The sequence below is a fragment of the Cetorhinus maximus genome, chromosome 2 (genome assembly GCF_964194155.1).
Source record: "Cetorhinus maximus chromosome 2, sCetMax3.hap1.1, whole genome shotgun sequence".
Classification (NCBI taxonomy): domain Eukaryota; kingdom Metazoa; phylum Chordata; class Chondrichthyes; order Lamniformes; family Cetorhinidae; genus Cetorhinus; species Cetorhinus maximus.
This window is the reverse complement of record NC_135880.1, coordinates 175,705,939-175,724,865: the sequence shown is the minus strand read 5'-3', so window position 1 is coordinate 175,724,865 and position 18,927 is coordinate 175,705,939. Positions and strand designations below refer to the sequence as shown.

The following is an 18,927-nucleotide window of genomic DNA, read 5'->3' as shown; positions in this document are numbered from 1 at the left end:
GCTGGAAATGCCGAAGTGCATACCAACATCAAGGAACTCGCAACAATTCCGAGGCTCAGGAAGATGACATCGGATTGCTATCTAACACTATCTGCTAGAACGACAACTACTTGGACATTAGGGGAGGACAGGATCAGTGATAAAAACAAAGACTGCTGGAAATGCTCAATGACCTTTCATCACAAGATTGTCTGACTTACTCTTTCAACACTCACTATCTCTGCTCACCATGAATAATGGCTATTTGAGAAAGATTCAATTATGCCTTACAGCCATAGAACTGCATCCCAACATGCAGCTGGCACCTTCAAGAGGAGGGAAGGAAATTGTCAAAGAAGTTCTTTTAAGTGCCAGTGGAAACCAGGATATACTCAGTTAGAATACAACTGGTTTGCATTGCAGTACAGTATCCAGCCATATGTCAGGCAGTTTTCATTGAATGAGTAATACTTTGTACTCCAAATGCTGAAATGGGGAAGGGGTGGGGGGTGCTTGGAAAACTGACCATTTGGCTCACACTGCTTCAGTTACAGCTTTTACAAGAGGTCAGAATGGCCCTGATAAAACGAGGTTGCTGCCCAGACTATTTAAATGAAGGGTGTATCATGGTGGAAAGCAGTCTAGAAAAGTCAATTTGTTTTCATTATAAGTAGTATGATCTGCCCCGAGAAAGCAACAATCTAGTCACAAGACTAAACACAGTTATGAAACACTGTTTAGAGCATGCAATGGTAGACAGAGTAAATCTATGATTTCAACAATTCATTTGGGAATGTTGCAAATAATGATCACTAGCTAATTTTAAGCACAACAAAGTGTCTTATGTTCTAAATTTAAACAGTTATGTCCCTAGGCCGTAATGTCTAGGCTTTTAAGTGAAGCTTTTAAAACGTTAACGCACTTCAGTTGGAAAAATGGAAGCATGAACAGTTAAATATTAGGTTAAAATATTGGATCAAATGATCATTTACATAGCCATCAGGATGTTCTTAGTATTCATGCTATTGGTAACACCCACCAGGGTAACCTGTTTATGCTATCATTCTTTGTGGTTACTCTGCTGAAAAGGAAAACAGCAATTAAATCAATTCTCAGAACACTAGGTATATGTAGTTAACATGGTCATTAGACATGACAAAATAGGCATGTTTGTGCAGTACTGGCTTCTGGGTAATTACCAAGTAAACGTGTAACAGCTGTTGTTCAGCTTTACTCCTCCAGGGCTCTAATATCTACAATCTACCAATCATAAAGCCCAATCCTCTAAGTGGTCTGATTTTTTTCAAAATTAGTTTGGATGGTTCTTCCACGGTTACCCAGAAAAAAAAATAGAATAATTAAAACCTCTAACTTTTGAAAGCTACTATCAAGACTCAGGCCAACCCCACACCAAACGGCCCCAGACTCCCAGCTGCCTTCACCCCCCGCAAAATGACCTCGGGCCCCGAAACTCCTCCCTCAATGACTCCAGATCCCCCCCACTACCAACGACCTATGACCCCCAACTCACACCCCACAACCCCACCGCCAACAACTTCAGACCCCCACCACACCCGGCCCCATGACCTCAGGCCCCAGGTCATCCGCCACCCCCCCTCCGCCCCCCCACCTCACCACCGACCTCAGACATCCCCCACCCCCAAATACTATCTACTTACTTTCCCCTAGCCTATCAATTTCCCTGGTCCTTTAAAAACTTACCTGCTCTAGACAGTGAGTGCCATAAAAGAGGGGGTGCGTGGCCCCCTTGAATAGGTTGGATCTACACTTCGCTGGGGCCTGCAAGGAGTATTTCAATGTAGGCCCCAAGCAGCCCTGGTGATCTGAAGCGTCAACGTAAATTTTCAAGACCAGGTAAGTCGCTATTTAGTTCTTCTAATTTCTGCGGGTCGATGCTAGTCGGAGGTTACAGTCTATTATGTTGTTTGAGGTATTTGGATAGGTAGATCAGGCTTCAAGAAGCAAAAAAAAACTTCTTTGAATGAAAGTTTAAAGATTAAGATTAGATGAAATGCATCCCATATTTAAAGAAATCCTGTGTTTTTGCCCCCAACCAGAATCTATAGATTCAGACTGTGTTGCCTTTTAGAGAACTACAGAAGACAAAACTTTCATTTTATGATTTTCAAGTTTTGGATATGAAATTCAGTATTCCAAACTGACTACCTGGAGAAAATTGATAACAACAGAGCAGCTAATGCCTGTGAAAATGCATTATACACAATTTTATTTGCACCTAACCTTGGACTGTAGTCAGGAAGTGCCCTGACACCAAAGAAACCCATTGACATCTTACTAAAGGATAAAGGGTTGAAGGGATGTTGGACCATGATATAAATGTGATTAGAACTTACTTAACACAACATAAACTGGTTTGGTAGAATGATCTGTTTCTTTGTGGTAACCTTCATGGGCATGGCCACTAAAAGATTTTATGGGCAATGCCAATTAAAGATTTAACTGAGTAACACCAAGCCTTTTGTTAGGTTAGGGCATCAAGGAACATGGTACAAGGCAGGTAAATGGAGTTGAGGTACAGATCAGCCATGATTTAGCTCCATTGTGGAACAGTGTCAAGGGGCTGAATGGCCTACTTCCCTTCCTATGTAAGTGAACAACAAACTGGTCATCATTAGTAATGAGGTTTAAGTCACATTTGAGAAAGTACCTCAAAAAACATGTGGATAAGGAAGTTGTAAATTGATTAAATAGGAAAGAAAAGGTTTGGTCAATCTTAATACCGTGACTTGGGGCAATGGGGACCAGTGGACAGGAATCGGTCCTGGATTGCTTCTATTACCAATATTTAAAGATGACACCGACAAAATCTTCACAAATGCATAAACATTACATAATGGAACATAATGTTGAAAAATGTAAACTATTATAAATTAATGAAAACTATGATTACAAAATGAAAAATATGTTAAATAAGCTTAGTGAGGTAGAAGGCCCGAATTTAGCAATTAATTAAACACTGGATAACTGCCATTCAAAATATGTCAACATCACAAAATAATGCACATCAGGATTGCAGGCTCTCAAAAAACAGTTCTTAACAAGGCTTAGACCTATGTTTCAGCTCAGCTATATTACAATTGTATTGTGAAGTTCAATCAATTCATCAGAGCCAGCTCCTCTCCAACAAAAAAAGGCCAAAAGAAACCCTCTCAACTAGCTGCACTCAAACCAACAAATTTTTAATTCTGATGCAGGCTGTGGGGCACCATCTCTCACTAAATTCATAACTTCATTCCATCCTTCTGCTGCTGTAAACATTCAAGATTTTAATACAAAACCAGTGATATGAAAAGGATATGTGAACATAGATGAATAGATAGTCAGGAATTTCTTTTTAAAGTCACAGGAATTTTCAGGTAACAAATAACGAGCTATTGTCATCCAAACCAGTGAGACCACAATGCCCTGTTGGGGATTAAATACTTGCGAAGGTAGTGGAAAGGATTCTCAAAAGGATAATTGCAAGTATTAAGCCATGGAGCCACTAAAAACTGCTACTAAACCCATTATTTACTGCAAGGGTGGATGGGAGGTGAAAACTCATCATGACTCAAATTTCAATAAATAATTTTACAAAAGAGACGTTAGGACATTTTATAGAAAAACTGGAATCAGGTAACTGGAGTGTATAGTAAGCTTAAAAAAAATCAGTGTTACAGAAATAACCTCTTTGCACAACTTTCAATACAAGCACTGGATTGCCAACAAAATAGAAGGATATAGTTACAAGTAAGGAAAAGTTTCACAATTGTTATTGTATTGTGAAACAGCATCTAAATGACAGAGCAGATTGAATGGCCGTTTCTCATTTCAACATTTATTTATTGTTGAAAACAAGTATTGAAGAATCTCATTTCAGCTGTGACAAAGAACAGCTAAATTATAAGACTCCACAGTTCAGTTGCATTGCATTTCAAACTTGCAACTGCAAAAGTGCGCAATTTTTTCCTGACCAAATTGCAATCTACTCATGTTCAAGAAAAAGGCCAAACAGTTGTACAAGGAATCAAACCGTAAAATGAGAGGAGTACCATGACAGTAAACGTCCCTGTCATTTTCTATTATAATGGGTACAATCTTCCAAATAGCATTTTCTGACAGCCCACCCAAGTCTCTATCAAGGTTCATTCACAATGAGTTGTCTATAGAGAAATAAGACCCTGAGCCTAAACTGTCCTTGCTCAATCAAATTCACAAAATAACATTCAGTTATACAGCAACCCCTTTCCATCATTGGGAACAGTGAACTCAACTGTAGTGTCCTTTTCCAAAAAGTTCTCATGAAGTGAACCGGAGGCAATTGCAATTTGTTTTCTTCTCAATTTCAATATTAGAGAAAAATAAGTCAAATTACAAACATTGAACTGTAGCTCCTTTGCCTACAATTTAAAAGATTTCCTGATGAGGTTAGTTCCGTTGTTCAGAGCATAACGCTCGTGGTTATTCCGCACAAATTGAAGTTAAATAGCAAAACTATATCAACCTGCATTTATATAGCAGCTTTAACACAGTAAAACATCTCTATAGACAAATGACTCATTGTGAATGAACGTTGATAGAGGCTATCAGAAAATGCTATTGAGAAGATTGTAACATCCTCAGGTGCTTCACAGGAACATTAACATCTGACACTGAGCCACATAAATAACATTGAGATATTTAATCTTAACATAAATTACAAATGAAACAGATAAGTGTTTTAATTAGCATGTGGAAATCTCAAATTTAGTTCTGGCACCTGTGTAGAGAAACTAGCAATATGACTCAAAAAAGCCTTCTTTATTGCATCTACGATATAAAACTGACCACACAGCAATTAATGCTAGTGTTGTTTACCAAACTGATGACAATTCCATTCCTAGGCAACATCACAAATTCACGGAGCATAAAAACACACTTCTTTGAAACTTGTTACTAAAATTACCAAACAGATGATTGAATTAATTGTGGAAACAATGCAAAAGTCAACAAACATTAAATGCATTAACAAAACGGCCCAAGACCATCATGAAAATATCTTAAAACAGATACAAATGGCACAGGATGATTTTTAAAAATGAATACGTGTTCAACTTTAACCTCTCCTCTCCTTACCACCCCACCGCATCCTGAGGCCCAAAACATGGTTAGATTCTTGCATACACTCCCATGGCTGCCTAAAACGTGACGCCAGAAAAAACCTGTCTCCTTGGCCTTCAATATAAAAGAACAATGTGCTTCACATTTAGGTTTTATAGGTGAGAAGCTGAATAGGCAGCAATGAGGGGTTTTGAGGAGTTTTTTTAAAAAAAGGTGAGAGAGGGGAAGCAATTAAGAAGGCTGTGTCACAAAAGACAGAGCGAAGTAGAGACAGAAATGCAGAGGGCAGAGTCAGGAGAACAGAAAGTTCAAGGAACATATGGCTTGGTGAGTCTGCATCAGTGGAACATCGATGGATTTCACCTTTAGAAAAAAAACAAACAAGTGGGAGTGATTTCATGAGAATCAGTTCTGTAGAATTCAGGACAGTTTTATTTGTGGGGTTTAGTATACACAAACCTAGTGATACATTTGTCACAGTACATTGTCCCCCATAGTATGTCACAGTACATTGTCCCCCATAGTATGTTATCAAATAAAACTTTATGCAGTGCAGTCAAACACTTACAGTACAAATCCTGATTCAAAAACTACTTCCTGGCCTGAGTCTTGCTGTTAGCAAAAAAACAACCAATTGTATTTCATGGAACAGCACAGGCTGGAACTTAATTCTTAATTCAAATGATGTTCATAAATTACTAAATATTCACTTTTATGGTTTATTGTGTAATCTGAACTTCTGAATGCTTCCTGGCTATGCAAAGCCCCGAGAGATGTCTACCTCAATCTGGATCTCACACGAATAAAACACACCCTTGATTTTCACAAACACTAATTCCAAGACTGGTGTGTTAAACATAATTAATAATTCTGCTCCATACAACTCAGACATTGAACATTTTAGAACGAGGAAAAAATCCACCATGCAGTTTAATTGCAAATCCAAAGCACGTGAAACAGATCAAACAGTCCACAAAAGTATCGACCCAACAGGATATATAAAAAAGTTCCTCCTGAAACCAGATCCACATACTTCCTGTTGTTGTACTTTTTTTTGATATTCTGTTGCATTAAGCTAACTAGCAGCTTCAGCAAAAAAAAGTGACCAAGTAATCTGTAGTTATTTCGAAAATCGTTCGGACTCTCGCAATCACTTAGTGAAGAGAAACTACTTCATTTCTGCCAACCCTGTGACTAATTGCTTGAGAGAGGCTGTTGTTGAAACAGCAGCCCTGCCAGAAAATGGTGACGATAAACTAGGAAGGGAGAGGGGAAAAAAAATCCACTCAGCGACACAATGAAACACAAAGTCAGGAAGGCTCAAGACTGAACTTTTTCAGCTTACACACAAGGGGTGCATGAAATTATAAAAAAAAGGGGGAAAAAAGTAAAGTTAGAAAGAGAGAAAAGACTCCTACCTTTAAACCGACTGCTATAAGATCTGTGACAATGCTGTAGGGAAGGAAAAGGGGAAAAAAGAGAACATGAGAAAAAAAAGTTAAAGCTCCAGTTACTTATACACAGTGATACAAATGAAACTTAAAGTGAGAGACAGGGGGAAAATGATTTATAAAATTAAAATTGGAAATGACTTTTTTAAAAATAGGGACAGATTTTCAGAAAGATCTTGCTTATGGTTTATGATTGCAGTATTTTAAAATTAAAAAGGCAAAAGGAGAGCACAGATGAAGCTATTTGAGTTGAGAGAACAGCAAAAGTCTCCACGCTTTATCTTTTTTTTGGGGGGGATGGGGTGGAAATGGCTTTTCACGCCAACTCGGCAGCGTTGTACGAGCACACAAACTACAACCTGAAACACGTTCCCTTCTACAAAGCGAGACAGGAACAAAAAAAACCCCCAGACAAGGCAGACATACTCGACCAGAAAATAAATGATCACTCGCCGTCCACATCCCCTCACTCACGGTTACAAATCGCACTTTTTTTTTTGAAGTTTTAACACAGTTTGCACCTCGTCGTCTTCATCTGGGTTTGCAAAAGCCATTTTCTTTTTAGAATGTTTTTAAAAACAGGAAAATAAAGTTGTTTTTTGATTAAATCTTCCTTCCCCATTACCCACGCGCAATTTTAGCTCCTTTTTGAAAAAGAAATTGCCTGGAAAAGGGACAAACGCACCAGAAAAAAAACCCCTAAAAATCCTTCGACAAACGCTCCACAAGCTGGTGGAGGGAAAAAAAACCTACACATTATATAATCTCAAATGACCTAAAACACTGCAGGATTAAGAACCATATAACATGCCAGCCAAGTGCAACAACAACAACAACCCAAAAAAAAACCATTAATAATAATCCAAAAAGTGAAAAGGGGAAGGTGGCGTCGAGCCTGGGGAAGGAAATAAATAAATAAAGGGGAAAAAAAGACAGGCCACCATCAACTCACCCGTCCATCGCACACACACCCCCTGAAGAGACACTAGCACGCAGAGAGAGAGGTGAAGGATTGATGCTGCTGATGGCGGCGGTAACAGGAGGTGACGGTTGGAGCCGACGCGAGCTTCTTTTTTTCAAAAAGAACAAGCCGTTGGCCGTTGACCGTCCCGTCGAAGGAAAGGGAGGAAGAAAGACAGCGGTTCGGCAACTTCCCGCCGTGAGTAATACCGAAAAGGATCGGGGAGTTGTTCGGCACAAGCTGACGGAAATAAAAAAAGGGGGGGGGGGAAGAGAGAGAGAGGGGGAGGCAGGGAGAAATGCTTGAAGAGAAGGAGGGAGAAGCTCCTCCTTTTCGCACCGTGTCTCCTCCTCCCGCTTCACCTCAACTCACTCACACTCACAAAATGGCGGGCCCCAGCCACGAGAGCAGCAACAACAACAACTCTCCCCTCCCTCCATAAACGCTGAACCCCGCCCAGTATCACCCCCCCCCCCAAAAAAACCCACCCAATTTTTAACGCTGATTTTGTTTCTGAGCACCCCCCTTGCTTTAAAGGCGATTTCCTTTTTCAGTTGTTCTTGAGGCCGGTCGGCCGGACCCCAAGAACAACAACTCTCCCTCCCCTAATCATAAAAACCAGCCCCAATATTCCAGAAAAACAAAAATCAATCACCCCCCCCCCCATTTTTGGTGCTAATTTTATTCGTGAGCATTCCCAACTTTAGCTGCGATTTCCAATCCCCCCCACCCCGCCCGACGTTTTGTCTTTTGCTTTCGAGTCGCTCCGAAATGTCCGCCCTTTTTTAATTTCTCTGGGGTGGAGGAATAATACCTTTTAACGAACAAATGATGTGAATCTTTAACATATATATATATATAAAAATATTTGAAAATGCTGTCACTTTTTTTTCTTTTGTGTCTCAACCAATGGCTGCATCGTGGTCTGTTGTGGAGGAAATGATTTTTCATGGTTTATTTTCTAAACTTTCCAAAGTTTATTTTCCTAACTTTCCTTTAACAGGGTTTTAAATCTTGCCCAAATCATCATTTCTACTGATTTTTTAAATGTCTACTTGATGATTTTAAAGATTTCTTACTGACAATATCTCGATTTTAGAATGCATTGTGAAAAGTGACGAAAAAAATCATTGCCCAGGTATAGGCACCATTTCTATTGATTTTTTTTAATATGTACTTGCTGATGATTTTAAAGGTTTCTTACAGCTGACAATATCTCACAATTGTGAAAAAAGACTTGAAAAAAATCAGACTTTAAATCTGTGAAGGCATAAATTAAGTTCCCTGTACCTCAGCAAAAAAGAAACACTGCTTTGCCATCAACCACAAACAATTTGGGAGGAGTGATTTACAAAGCTTTTAAACTGCAGATCACTCCTTTTCCACGCATGCTGATATCACGGTATGCAATTGAGTCCAATCTAAAGTGAGACTGGATTTTTCCCTCAGTAACAATCCAAGTGATAGATTTGCAATTATTTAACAAAACATTTGTACACACTTGAACATGGGAGTAAACTGCAAATAGGGAGGAATTCACCAAAAACTCAAGTTTCATTTCTGTTCGTAAGTGTTGCGCTGAGCTGAAAATCATCGGAATAGAATGTACTGACAAATGGAGAATACAGCCAAAGAGGAGCAACAGGTTTTTCTGGTGTCTTGGCCATCCTTTGGCCCACAATCAACAATACCAAACGGATCAACTAGTTATCCATTTCATTGGTATCCTGGGACTTTGCACTATGCCTGCAAAAGTGACAAGAGTTGGAAGATGACTTGAAATGAAATAGTAATACCTCTATTTTATGTACCAGTAAACATACTGTCTTGTTTTTCTCTCTCCACAGATGATGTCTGTCTTGCTGAGTACTTCTAGCATTTACTATTTTTATTTCAGATTTCAAATATCCAATGTTTTTTTTTGGTTTACCTGTTGCTTTGCATTCTGTGCCAGCCACCTGCATTCTTGGGATACCTAATTGTTGTACAGATGAAGCAAGGGTTGTCCTTTTTATTTCTTTGGAAGGGGAATGTGGAGAGTTGTTGGTTGATACTGAGAACATTGAGTGTGAGGAAAGGATTTTGATCCAGTTGGCTCAGGTGGTAGTACTCTTGCCTCTGAATCTCAAGGTTCTGGGTTCAAGTTCCACTGCAGGGCTTGAACACAAAAATCATTGCTGGCATTCCAGTGCAGTACTGAGGGAATGCTGCACTTTTGGAGGTGCGTCTTTCGGATGAGATGATCTGCCTGCTCAGGTAGATGTAAAAGATCCCATGAGACCATTTGGAAGAATTATCCCTGCTATCCTGGACAGTATTTATCCTTCGATCAACATCACAATAAACAGATTATCTGGTCATTATCACATTGCTGTTTGTGGGAGTTTGCTGAGCATAATTTGGCTGTTGCACTTCCTGTATCACAACAGTGACGACACTTCAAAAGTACTTCATTGGCTGTAAAGCATTTTGAAATGTCCAGTCATGAGAAGCATTATATAAATGCAAGTCTTTTTTTAAATTCCTCAATATGTTGCTGAAGGCTAATTTTTCAGAGACAAAAGGGTTGAGAGTCGTTTGCACAACTCCCAGAACAGCTTTTTTTTAATACAATGTCTATCATGTAGAAAAGCATCCCAAATTTTAAAGACACTTTTAAAACCCTGAACTGATGTTCTGTGATGTTCTGTGGGCACCTGGTAGAGGAAGAATTTTGAACATCTGGGACCTGAGTTTGAATGTGTTCCAGGATGGTGAGGTGAAAGTGTTTTTAAGGGAAGCTAGACATACACATGAAAGCAAAAGAAATAGAAGGTTATATTGATGGATGAGGTGAAACAGGGGTGAGAGGAGGCTTATATGGAGTGTAAATGTCAGCGTAGACCAGACCAGTTGGGCTCGTGTCCTTTTTCTGTGCTGTGCATTGTCTATGTCTAAGGTGCTTCATAGGACATTATCAAACAAAATTTGATGTTGAGCCATTGAGATGTTAGGACTAGTGACTAAAAGCTTGGTCAAAGAGCAAGGTTTTAAGGAGCACTTTAGAGGAAGGGACAGTCATAGAGGTCTACAGCACAGAAAAAGGCCCCTCGTCTGCGCTGGTCAAATGAGTACTTAACTGTTCTAAACAAAAATAAAAATACCTGGAAAAACTCAGCAGGTCTGACAGCATCTGTGGAGAGAAATACAGTTAACGTTTCGATTCCATATGACTCTTCAACAGAACTAACTATTCTAATCCCATTTTCCAGCTCTAGGCCCATAGCCTTGTATGCCATGGCATCGCAAGTGCACATCCAAATACTTCTTAAGTGTTATGAGAGTTTCTGCCTCTACCACCCTTTAAGACAGTGCGTTCCAGATTCCCACCACCCTCTGGGTGAAAAAATTCTTCCTCACATCCCCTCTAAACCTCCTGCCCCTTATCTTAAATCTATGCCTTCTCTCTTCTCTCCGACAGGATTTCCGTATCTCTCTTTTGCCTTGTTCACCTTCATTGCTTTCCATTTCTCTCCTGCTGTTTGACAAGGTGTTTACTAAAACCCGCTTTCACAGCCATATTTCCTTCCTCAGTGACTGTCTCCGTCTCCGACTTACCCCACGTGGATTTCAACTGAAGTTCCATCCTTCATGTTTCGAACCCACCCAGGATTACGGGCATCTCTGGGACATACAACGCTCTTCAGACTGCTGTTCTCATCGCATTCTGAGATCCACACTCAGTGCCATGCGCCGCCATATGAACACTACTCGACCTCTCCCTCCAGCAGCACCGCCGCACCCTTTCTCTAAGCTGCGCGTGCCCCTAGTTTCATTTTATTCTTCGTCTCATTCGACACCTCAACAAGAAACTTTGTCTCTTTCTCTCAAGTGCTAAGGAACGCAAGCTCCAACAACTCATCGATACCAACACCCATCCAGGACCCTCCACCCCTGTCTGTCCCCATCGCGTCTTCCAATCCCAGCCCCAGCCGTGTATTCACCATACCCCCTGACCTTCCCCTCTCCGATGCTGAATGTTCAGTGCTCAGCAAAGGACTTAGTTTCATACCCTTACGCCCTCATCTCAATGAATTTTGGGCTCAGCACGATGCTGAACTCTTCTTCTGCTGCCTTCGTCTCCGTGCTCACTTCTTTGGGCAGGAGTCCTCTCCCAATCAACGGATCTTTTTACCCACCTCCAATATTCTCCCTCCACTTGGACCCCATCTCTGGATTCTTACCTTCTCTTGATCTTTTCATTGAGAACTGTCGGCGTGACATTAGTCGTCTCAATTTCTCTGCTCCTCTCACCCACTCTAACCTGTCTCTCTCTGAACTTGCTGCACTCCTTTCTCTCAGGTCCAACCCTGACATTGTCATCAAACCTGCTGACAAGGGTGGTGCTGTTGTTGTCTGGTGCACTGACCTCTACCTCGCAGAGGCTGAGCGTCAACTCGCAGACACTTCCTCCTACCTCCCCCTGGACCATGACCCCATCAAACCATTGTTTCCAGGACTGTTACTGACCTCATCTCCTCTGGAGATTTTCCTTCCACAGCTTCCAACCTGATAGCGTCCCAACCTCAGACGGCCCACTTCTACCTCCTACCCAAAATCCACAAACAGGACTGTCCCGGCAGACCAATCGTGTCAGCCTGTTCCTGCCCCACGGAACTCATTTCTTGCTATCTTGACTCCATTCTCTTTCCCCTTGTCCAGTCCCTTCCCACCTACATCCATGATTCCTCTGACACCCTATGTCATATCAACAATTTCCAGTTCCCTGGCCCCAACCGCCTCCTCTTCACCATGGATGTCCAATCCCTCTACACCTCCATCCCCCACCGGGATGGTCTGATGGCTCTCTGCTTCTTCCTCGAACAGAGGCCCGAACAATCCCCATCCACCACAACTCTCCTCCGTCTGGCTGAACTTGTTCTCATACTGAACAATTTCTCCTTAAACTCCTCTCACTTCCTCCAAATAAAAGGTGTGGCTATGGGTACCTGCATGGGCTCCAGCTATGCCTGTCTCTTTATGGGGTATGTGGAATATTCCTTGTTCCAGTCCTACTCTGGCCCCCTCCCACAACTCTTTCTCCAGTACATCGATGATTGCTTTGGTGCTGCTTCATGCTCTCTTCTGGACCTGGAAAAATTTATTAATTTTGCTTCCAATTTCCACCTCTCCATCATTTTCACATGGTCCATCTCTAACACTCCCCTTCCCTTCCTTGACCTCTCAGTCTCAATTTCTGGTGATAGACTGTCCACCAATATCCATTACAAGCCTGCCGACTCCCACAGCTACCTTGACTACAGCTCCTCACACCCCGCTTTCTGTAAGGACTCCATCCCATTCTCTCAGTTCCTTCGCCTCTGTCGCATCTGTTCTGATGATGCCACTTTCCAAAACAGTTCCTCTGACATGTCTTCCTTTTTCCTTAACCGAGGTTTTCCACCCACGGTGGTTGACAGGGCCCTCAACCGTGTCCAGCCCTCCTCCCGCGCCTCCGCCCTCACACCTTCCTCTCCCTCCCAGAAACATGATAGGGTCCCCCTTGTCCTCACTTATCGCCCCACCAGCCTCCGCATTCAAAGGATCATCCTCCGCCATTTCCGCCAACTCCAGCATGATGCCACCACCAAACACATCTTCCCTTCACCCCACCCTGGTGGCATTCTGCAGGGATTGTTCCCTCCGGGACACCCTGGTCCACTCCTCCATCACCCTCTACACCTCAACCCCCTCCCACGGAACCTTCCCATGCAACCGCAGAAGGTGCAACACCTGCCCTTTTACTTCCCCTCTCCTCACCGTCCAAGGGCCCAAACACTCCTTTCAAGTGAAGCAGCATTTCACTTGCACTTCCCTCAATTTAGTCTACTGCATTCGTTGCTCCCAATGCGGTTTCCTCTATATTGGAGAGACCAAACGCAGACTGGGTGACCGCTTTGCAGAACACCTTCGGTCTGTCTGCAAGCATTACCCAGACCTCCCTGTCGCTTGCCATTTCAACACTCTGCCCTGCTCTCATGCCCACATGTCCGTCCTTGGCCTGCTGCATTGTTCCAGTGAAGCTCAACGCAAACTGGAGGAACAGCACCTCATCTTCCGACTAGGCACTTTACAGCCTTCCGGTCTGAATATTGAGTTCAACAATTTTAGATCATGAACTCTCTTCTCCATCCCCACCCCCTTTCCAATCCCCCCCTTTTTTTCCAATAATTTATATAGATTTTTCTTTTCCCACCTATTTCCATTATTTTTAAATGTATTTCCATCCATTGTTTTATCTCTACCTTTTAGCCTTTTCCGATTCCTTCACCCCACCCCACCCCAACTAGGGCTATCTGTACCTTGCTTGTCCTGCTTTCTACCCTTAATTAGCACATTCCTTAGATAATATCACCACCTTCAAAAAAAGATGGCCATTATGTCGGTGCCTAGAGGTTTGTTGAGAAAGAAAGTCACTTCAATATACGTCCTGGGCATCATGTGAGATGACTAACATTCAGGGGAACACGTAAGAATAAATAACAGGCATTCTGGGTTAAGCTGCCAGGACAGTCTTAAATCCAACCTACAAAAACTAAGCCTATTGCATACTCATATACTAATTGGTGTCTGAGTACTGAACCTGAGTTTTGACATAATACTCAAGTCTAAACCGCAGGGAATCACTTAATTGAATTTAGGAGGTTTCTTTCGAAAAGTCACCAGTGGTGGAACAATGAAAATCAGGGATGCAGACGAGGCCAGAGTTGGAGCAGCGTAGAGATCTTGGAGGGTTGTAGTGCTGGAGAAAGTTACAGAGATAGGGAGGGGTGAGGCCTTGGAGGAATTTCAACATAAGAATGAGAATTTTAACACTGATGCATTATCAGACAGGGAGCCAACGTAGGTCAGCAAGCGCAGGGGTGATGGATGAATGGGACTTTGTGCGAGTTTGGATATGGGCAGCAGAAGTTTCGATGAGCTCAAGTTTATGGAGGATACAAGGTGCCAGGCTGGTCAGAAGAACATTGAAGTAGTCAAGTCTAGGGGTAACAAAAGCATGAAAGAGGGTTTCAAGCAGCAGATAACCTGAGGTAGGTTCGAGACAGATGATTTTACAGAGATAGAAATTGGTGACTTTGGAGATGGAGTGGACATGGGGCCATTGCAGCGGCACATCATATTGTGTAGTCAACTGCAGACATGCCTACTGCAATCTCATGTTTGATCAATATGAATGTAGAGGGAACCTATGTAATAGAATAATCCAGCACAAGAGTTCAAAGTAACAGCCAATGTAAACAGTTTCTGGTCTGAGGTCAAAATTTTTGTCATTATTATTTATTCATTATTGTAAGTGATCTGAACTTTTGAGTGAGTTCTTTCTTGTTTGACTAACAGGAAGCTGTTTTGAAGTTTCTCCAGAAGCACCTTCCTCCATTATATTGATTGGAGTTTCATCAGGAACACCAGCTTAGGTCGGGTTTGGATTTTTGATTGATTCCTGACTGGGTGGCTTGGGATTCAAAGTACAGTGAGCTATATAAATTTGAGTTTTATATTGATCTCAGTGAGGTTAAAGAAAATATTTCAGGCTTCCTTAAAACGAGCTAAAAATTCTCTCTCTCTTTATTTAAGTGTGTATGCAAGAACCATTCCAGAATTGCCATCGAATATCAGATTTTGTTTTGGTGCACCAGGCAAGACCCTCTGCATTTGCTGATAGCAGATTGAAGATACTTCCTCTGGTCTCTCTTGAGCCCATTTTAATGCATTCTGACCAGTGCCTCCTGTATTGAGGTTCCAGCTCCACTGTTCTTTGTGCCGCATCACTTGGGATTGAAGTGTTCCATGCTCCCTGGTATTGATTACTATGTGGTTTCTCAGAATGGATTTTTGGGAGTTTTGTAATATGGCATAGAGAGAGATTGACCTCTCAGTCTGTGTTGAGTGAGCTGTGGTGTCGGGATTTTAGGAAGTCTGGGTCATAAGGGGCAACACTGGGATGTAAGTGGTGAAGCTGGCATAGTGGGTTCATTCAGATGAGTTGTACGATGACTAGGATACGGTCAAATTATTGTACATCTAGTATTGCATTTTTTGATCAATGTTGGATGTGATTGCTACTGAATGGAATATTATGCTTTACAATATATCTTGTGGGGATTCCGATGGAAGCTTAATGAATTCTTGGAGCACTATGACCACGTAGCTGAGGTATGTGTGTGGCTCATCCCTTTGCAGCTGGAGGGCAACAAGTTATATTTATATATGAAGACGCTGAAGAGTTTCCTTCCTGGTAGTGATGTGCACTGATTTTTCTTTGCCAGGTAGCATCCTTGATTATTCAAGGGTGAAATAGAGTCATAGAATCATAGAGTTATACAGCACAGAAACAGGCCCCTCGGCCCATCGTGTCCGATCGGCCATCAAGCGCCTATCTATTCAAATCCCATTTTCCAGCACTTGGCCCATAGCCCTGTATGCTATGGCAATTCAAGTGCTCATCTAAATACTTCTTAAATGTTGTGAGGGTTTCTGTCCCTACCGCCCTCTTAGGCAGTGTGTTCCAGATTCCAACCGCCCCCTGGGTGAAAAAACGTTTCCTCAAGTCCCCTCTAAACCTCCTGCCCCTTGGTTAAATCTATGGCCCCTGGTTATTGACACCTCCGCTAAGGGGAAAAGTTTCTTTCTATCTACCCTATCTATGCCCTCACAATTTTGTATACCTCTATCAGGTCCCCCTCAGCCTTCTCTGCTCTAAGGAAAACAACCCTAGATTATCTAGTCTTTCTTCATAGCTGAAAAGCTCCAGCCCAGGCAACACCCTGGTGAATATCCTCTGCACCCTCTCCAGCGCAATCACATTCCTCCGATAGGTAGTCAAACCACAGATTTATGCTGTAATCTTGCTACTGGATAGGGTAAGGAGGCAGGGCCCACATGTACCTCAGCTGGAACTGGGATCGAACCCCACATTGTTGGCCCTATTCTGAGCCATATGCTAACCATCGAGCTAATTGGCCTCACTATGGGCTGATTTTAAAAAAAATAAATGCATGGAATAAGAAAAGTCAAGGGCGTGTGAGAGGGAAGAGGTGTGAAGGGTATTGCAGTGGGCATTAGCAATCAACACAGGAGCAGTTAGCTTTTATTTTCTCTTTCATGCCAAAAAATCTCTTGAGGCTAATTCTCATCCCTCATCACTGTCCTAGTTAAGAGTAGCTAACTCAGCACAAACCATGTAATAAATTCAGTGTCATAATTGGAACTTAAGTCGGCAGGAACTGTTTTCATAAAAAGATGTCTCCTAATGACAAAGAAACTACACAGCAGTGAACTATAGCTGACTTACATACTCTGCTAGGATCCATTGTTTGCCGTCAGTTGAGTGTATTAAATTTGCTTTCACTTTGAGGCTGTTAGATTGTATGGAAGACTCTTTCAATTAGGATTATTCAATAAGGTACAAGTTTTAAAGGAAAAAAAATGGCCCTTTTTTTTGCCTCTCTCAAGCAATGTTCTCTCTTTCCCTCCTATTCTGAAGGCACTGACCACTTGCTGCAGAATGGTTCCAGAGATCCTAACCAATTTTCCCCACCGCTGCTGAAATCACCTAACTTTATAGATTTAGGCTCAAAGGGGAAAAGCCAAAGTCTGAGATATGCACCAGAGAATGTTTAACATGTAATGTAAATGTATATTGTGAATATGACTTGTGATTGTAAATATAGGGTGGCACTTCATGTGCTGTACTAAAAGAAACTAATCTCTATTGCATTTTATGTAATGTCAAATTTGTATTTTTATTTAATGTGTTTTTACAAAGTTTATGAATAAAGTGTATTTTTTGAAAAAGAAATCTTCAGGACTGTGCTGACCAGTGTTACTCAGCTTCTCATTAAAGAAAACTATTGTGCCTTTGAGGAAATTTATGTAGATTTTGATTTAGATGTAAGATAACTATCTGTGGCAATAACCTTATTCGATTGAAGCGGAGGGTTTATTATTGAGGGGGAGACTCCATGCTGGGATGGATTCACTGGAAACAAATCAACTGTGAGGAAAATTATACTGTGTGACACTGGTGGCTGGCACACATACCTGTAAATGACTCAGGCTCGCTCACATATGTGGACCTCAACATTTTTGGTGCTTGCTTATGTGAGGAAAAGAGTGCAGCAAAGACACAGTAATGGACCTGTCGTGGGCTCTGGAAGATCTAGTAATTAAGCTTGCTAACTTTACATGGGTTTTAAACTACAGCATATGAAATTACTTTCTATGTGGGAGGGCGGTTTCATCTGGTCACAAATGTCCATTTGAACAGGATCATTGTGAATTTCTCAATAAACTTGATGAAACTGTGTATTAAAATAATTATAAAGATTGAAAAAATTCAGAAATGACAAAGCCAACTGTTTTTATAACCTCATATAAATTGGCAGCTATATTTAAAAGTTCCACATTAAAAGTTTATCAGCTATGTAGTTAAAAAGTGTTTTAACATTAGCCACAATATATACCATTTTTAATATGAAGTTCAAATAATTTCCAGAGAAGCATGCCCCATGAACCTCCAACACCCCCCGCCCACCCCCTCAAATAATTATGCTGGCATGTGCTTATTTACAATTATACATTTGCTGGCAGCATCCCTGATTGAGCTTCACCTTGCATCTGAAAAGCAATGGTTGCTGGCACTGAACACTGTCACTTTGACAAGGAGAATTTGCAGGAAAGACATTAGCAAATGAAGCATGGAAAGTGTTGATGATAATTTTGATAGCTGTCTCCTACCTTTGGATAGGGAGACTGATTCCCCCCTCCTCCCTACTGCTTCTGCCATCCGGCACGCTTTCAGCAGTTACAATAAAGATTAAATAAATCCATAAGGAAAAACAGTTGACACACCTCAGGAGCCAAGTACTGCATTAATTGAGCTGGATAGATGAATTAGCAACTACTTGGTTGGGAGTGAAGTATTTGTTTGTATAAGGAAGTGACTCTCCGGGCACTATAGCTATACAGTGGGGCTGGGTTAGCTGGAAGCTCAAGTAGGTGATGCAAATGCAGACACATACACAGTGTGTCTGCACACTAAATGAATCTTCCTCTGGGACCCTACATGATACATACTGCTACTAGAACATTTAGTTCTATGCTAACAAAGAATCACAGAATTGTTACAGGGTGGAAAGAGGCCATTCGGCCCACTGTGTCTACACCGGCTCTGAGCATTTTAACTTAGTGCCAATCTCCTGTCTTTTCTCCGTAACCCTCTACATTATTTCTATTTAAATAATCATCCAAAGCCCTCTTGAATGCCTCAATTGAATCTCCCTCCACCACACTTCCAGGCAGCGCATTCCAAACCCTAACTACTCGCTGTATGAAAAGTTTTTCTCACCTCGCGTTTGCTTCTTTTGCAAAACA

At 41.6% G+C, this 18,927-nt stretch overlaps 1 protein-coding gene across 5 annotated transcripts in view; it reads right to left on the bottom strand.

Moving 5' to 3' along the window:
* Positions 1–7,872, bottom strand: part of ptbp3 (polypyrimidine tract binding protein 3) — a 121,699-nt gene extending 113,827 nt beyond the window's left edge. For 3 of the 5 annotated variants that reach the window (XM_078529099.1, XM_078529106.1, XM_078529123.1), the window contains exons 1-2: positions 7,504–7,872; positions 6,519–6,552 (exon numbers count right to left, since the gene is read on the bottom strand). In XM_078529099.1, coding sequence (XP_078385225.1) covers positions 6,519–6,552; positions 7,504–7,511 — 42 coding nt within the window. In that variant the 5' untranslated portion in view covers positions 7,512–7,872. The remainder of the gene's footprint in view (positions 1–6,518; positions 6,553–7,503) is intronic. The other 2 variants (XM_078529112.1, XM_078529116.1) reach the window with 2 other exon arrangements.
* Between the last annotated feature and the right edge of the window lie 11,055 nt (positions 7,873–18,927).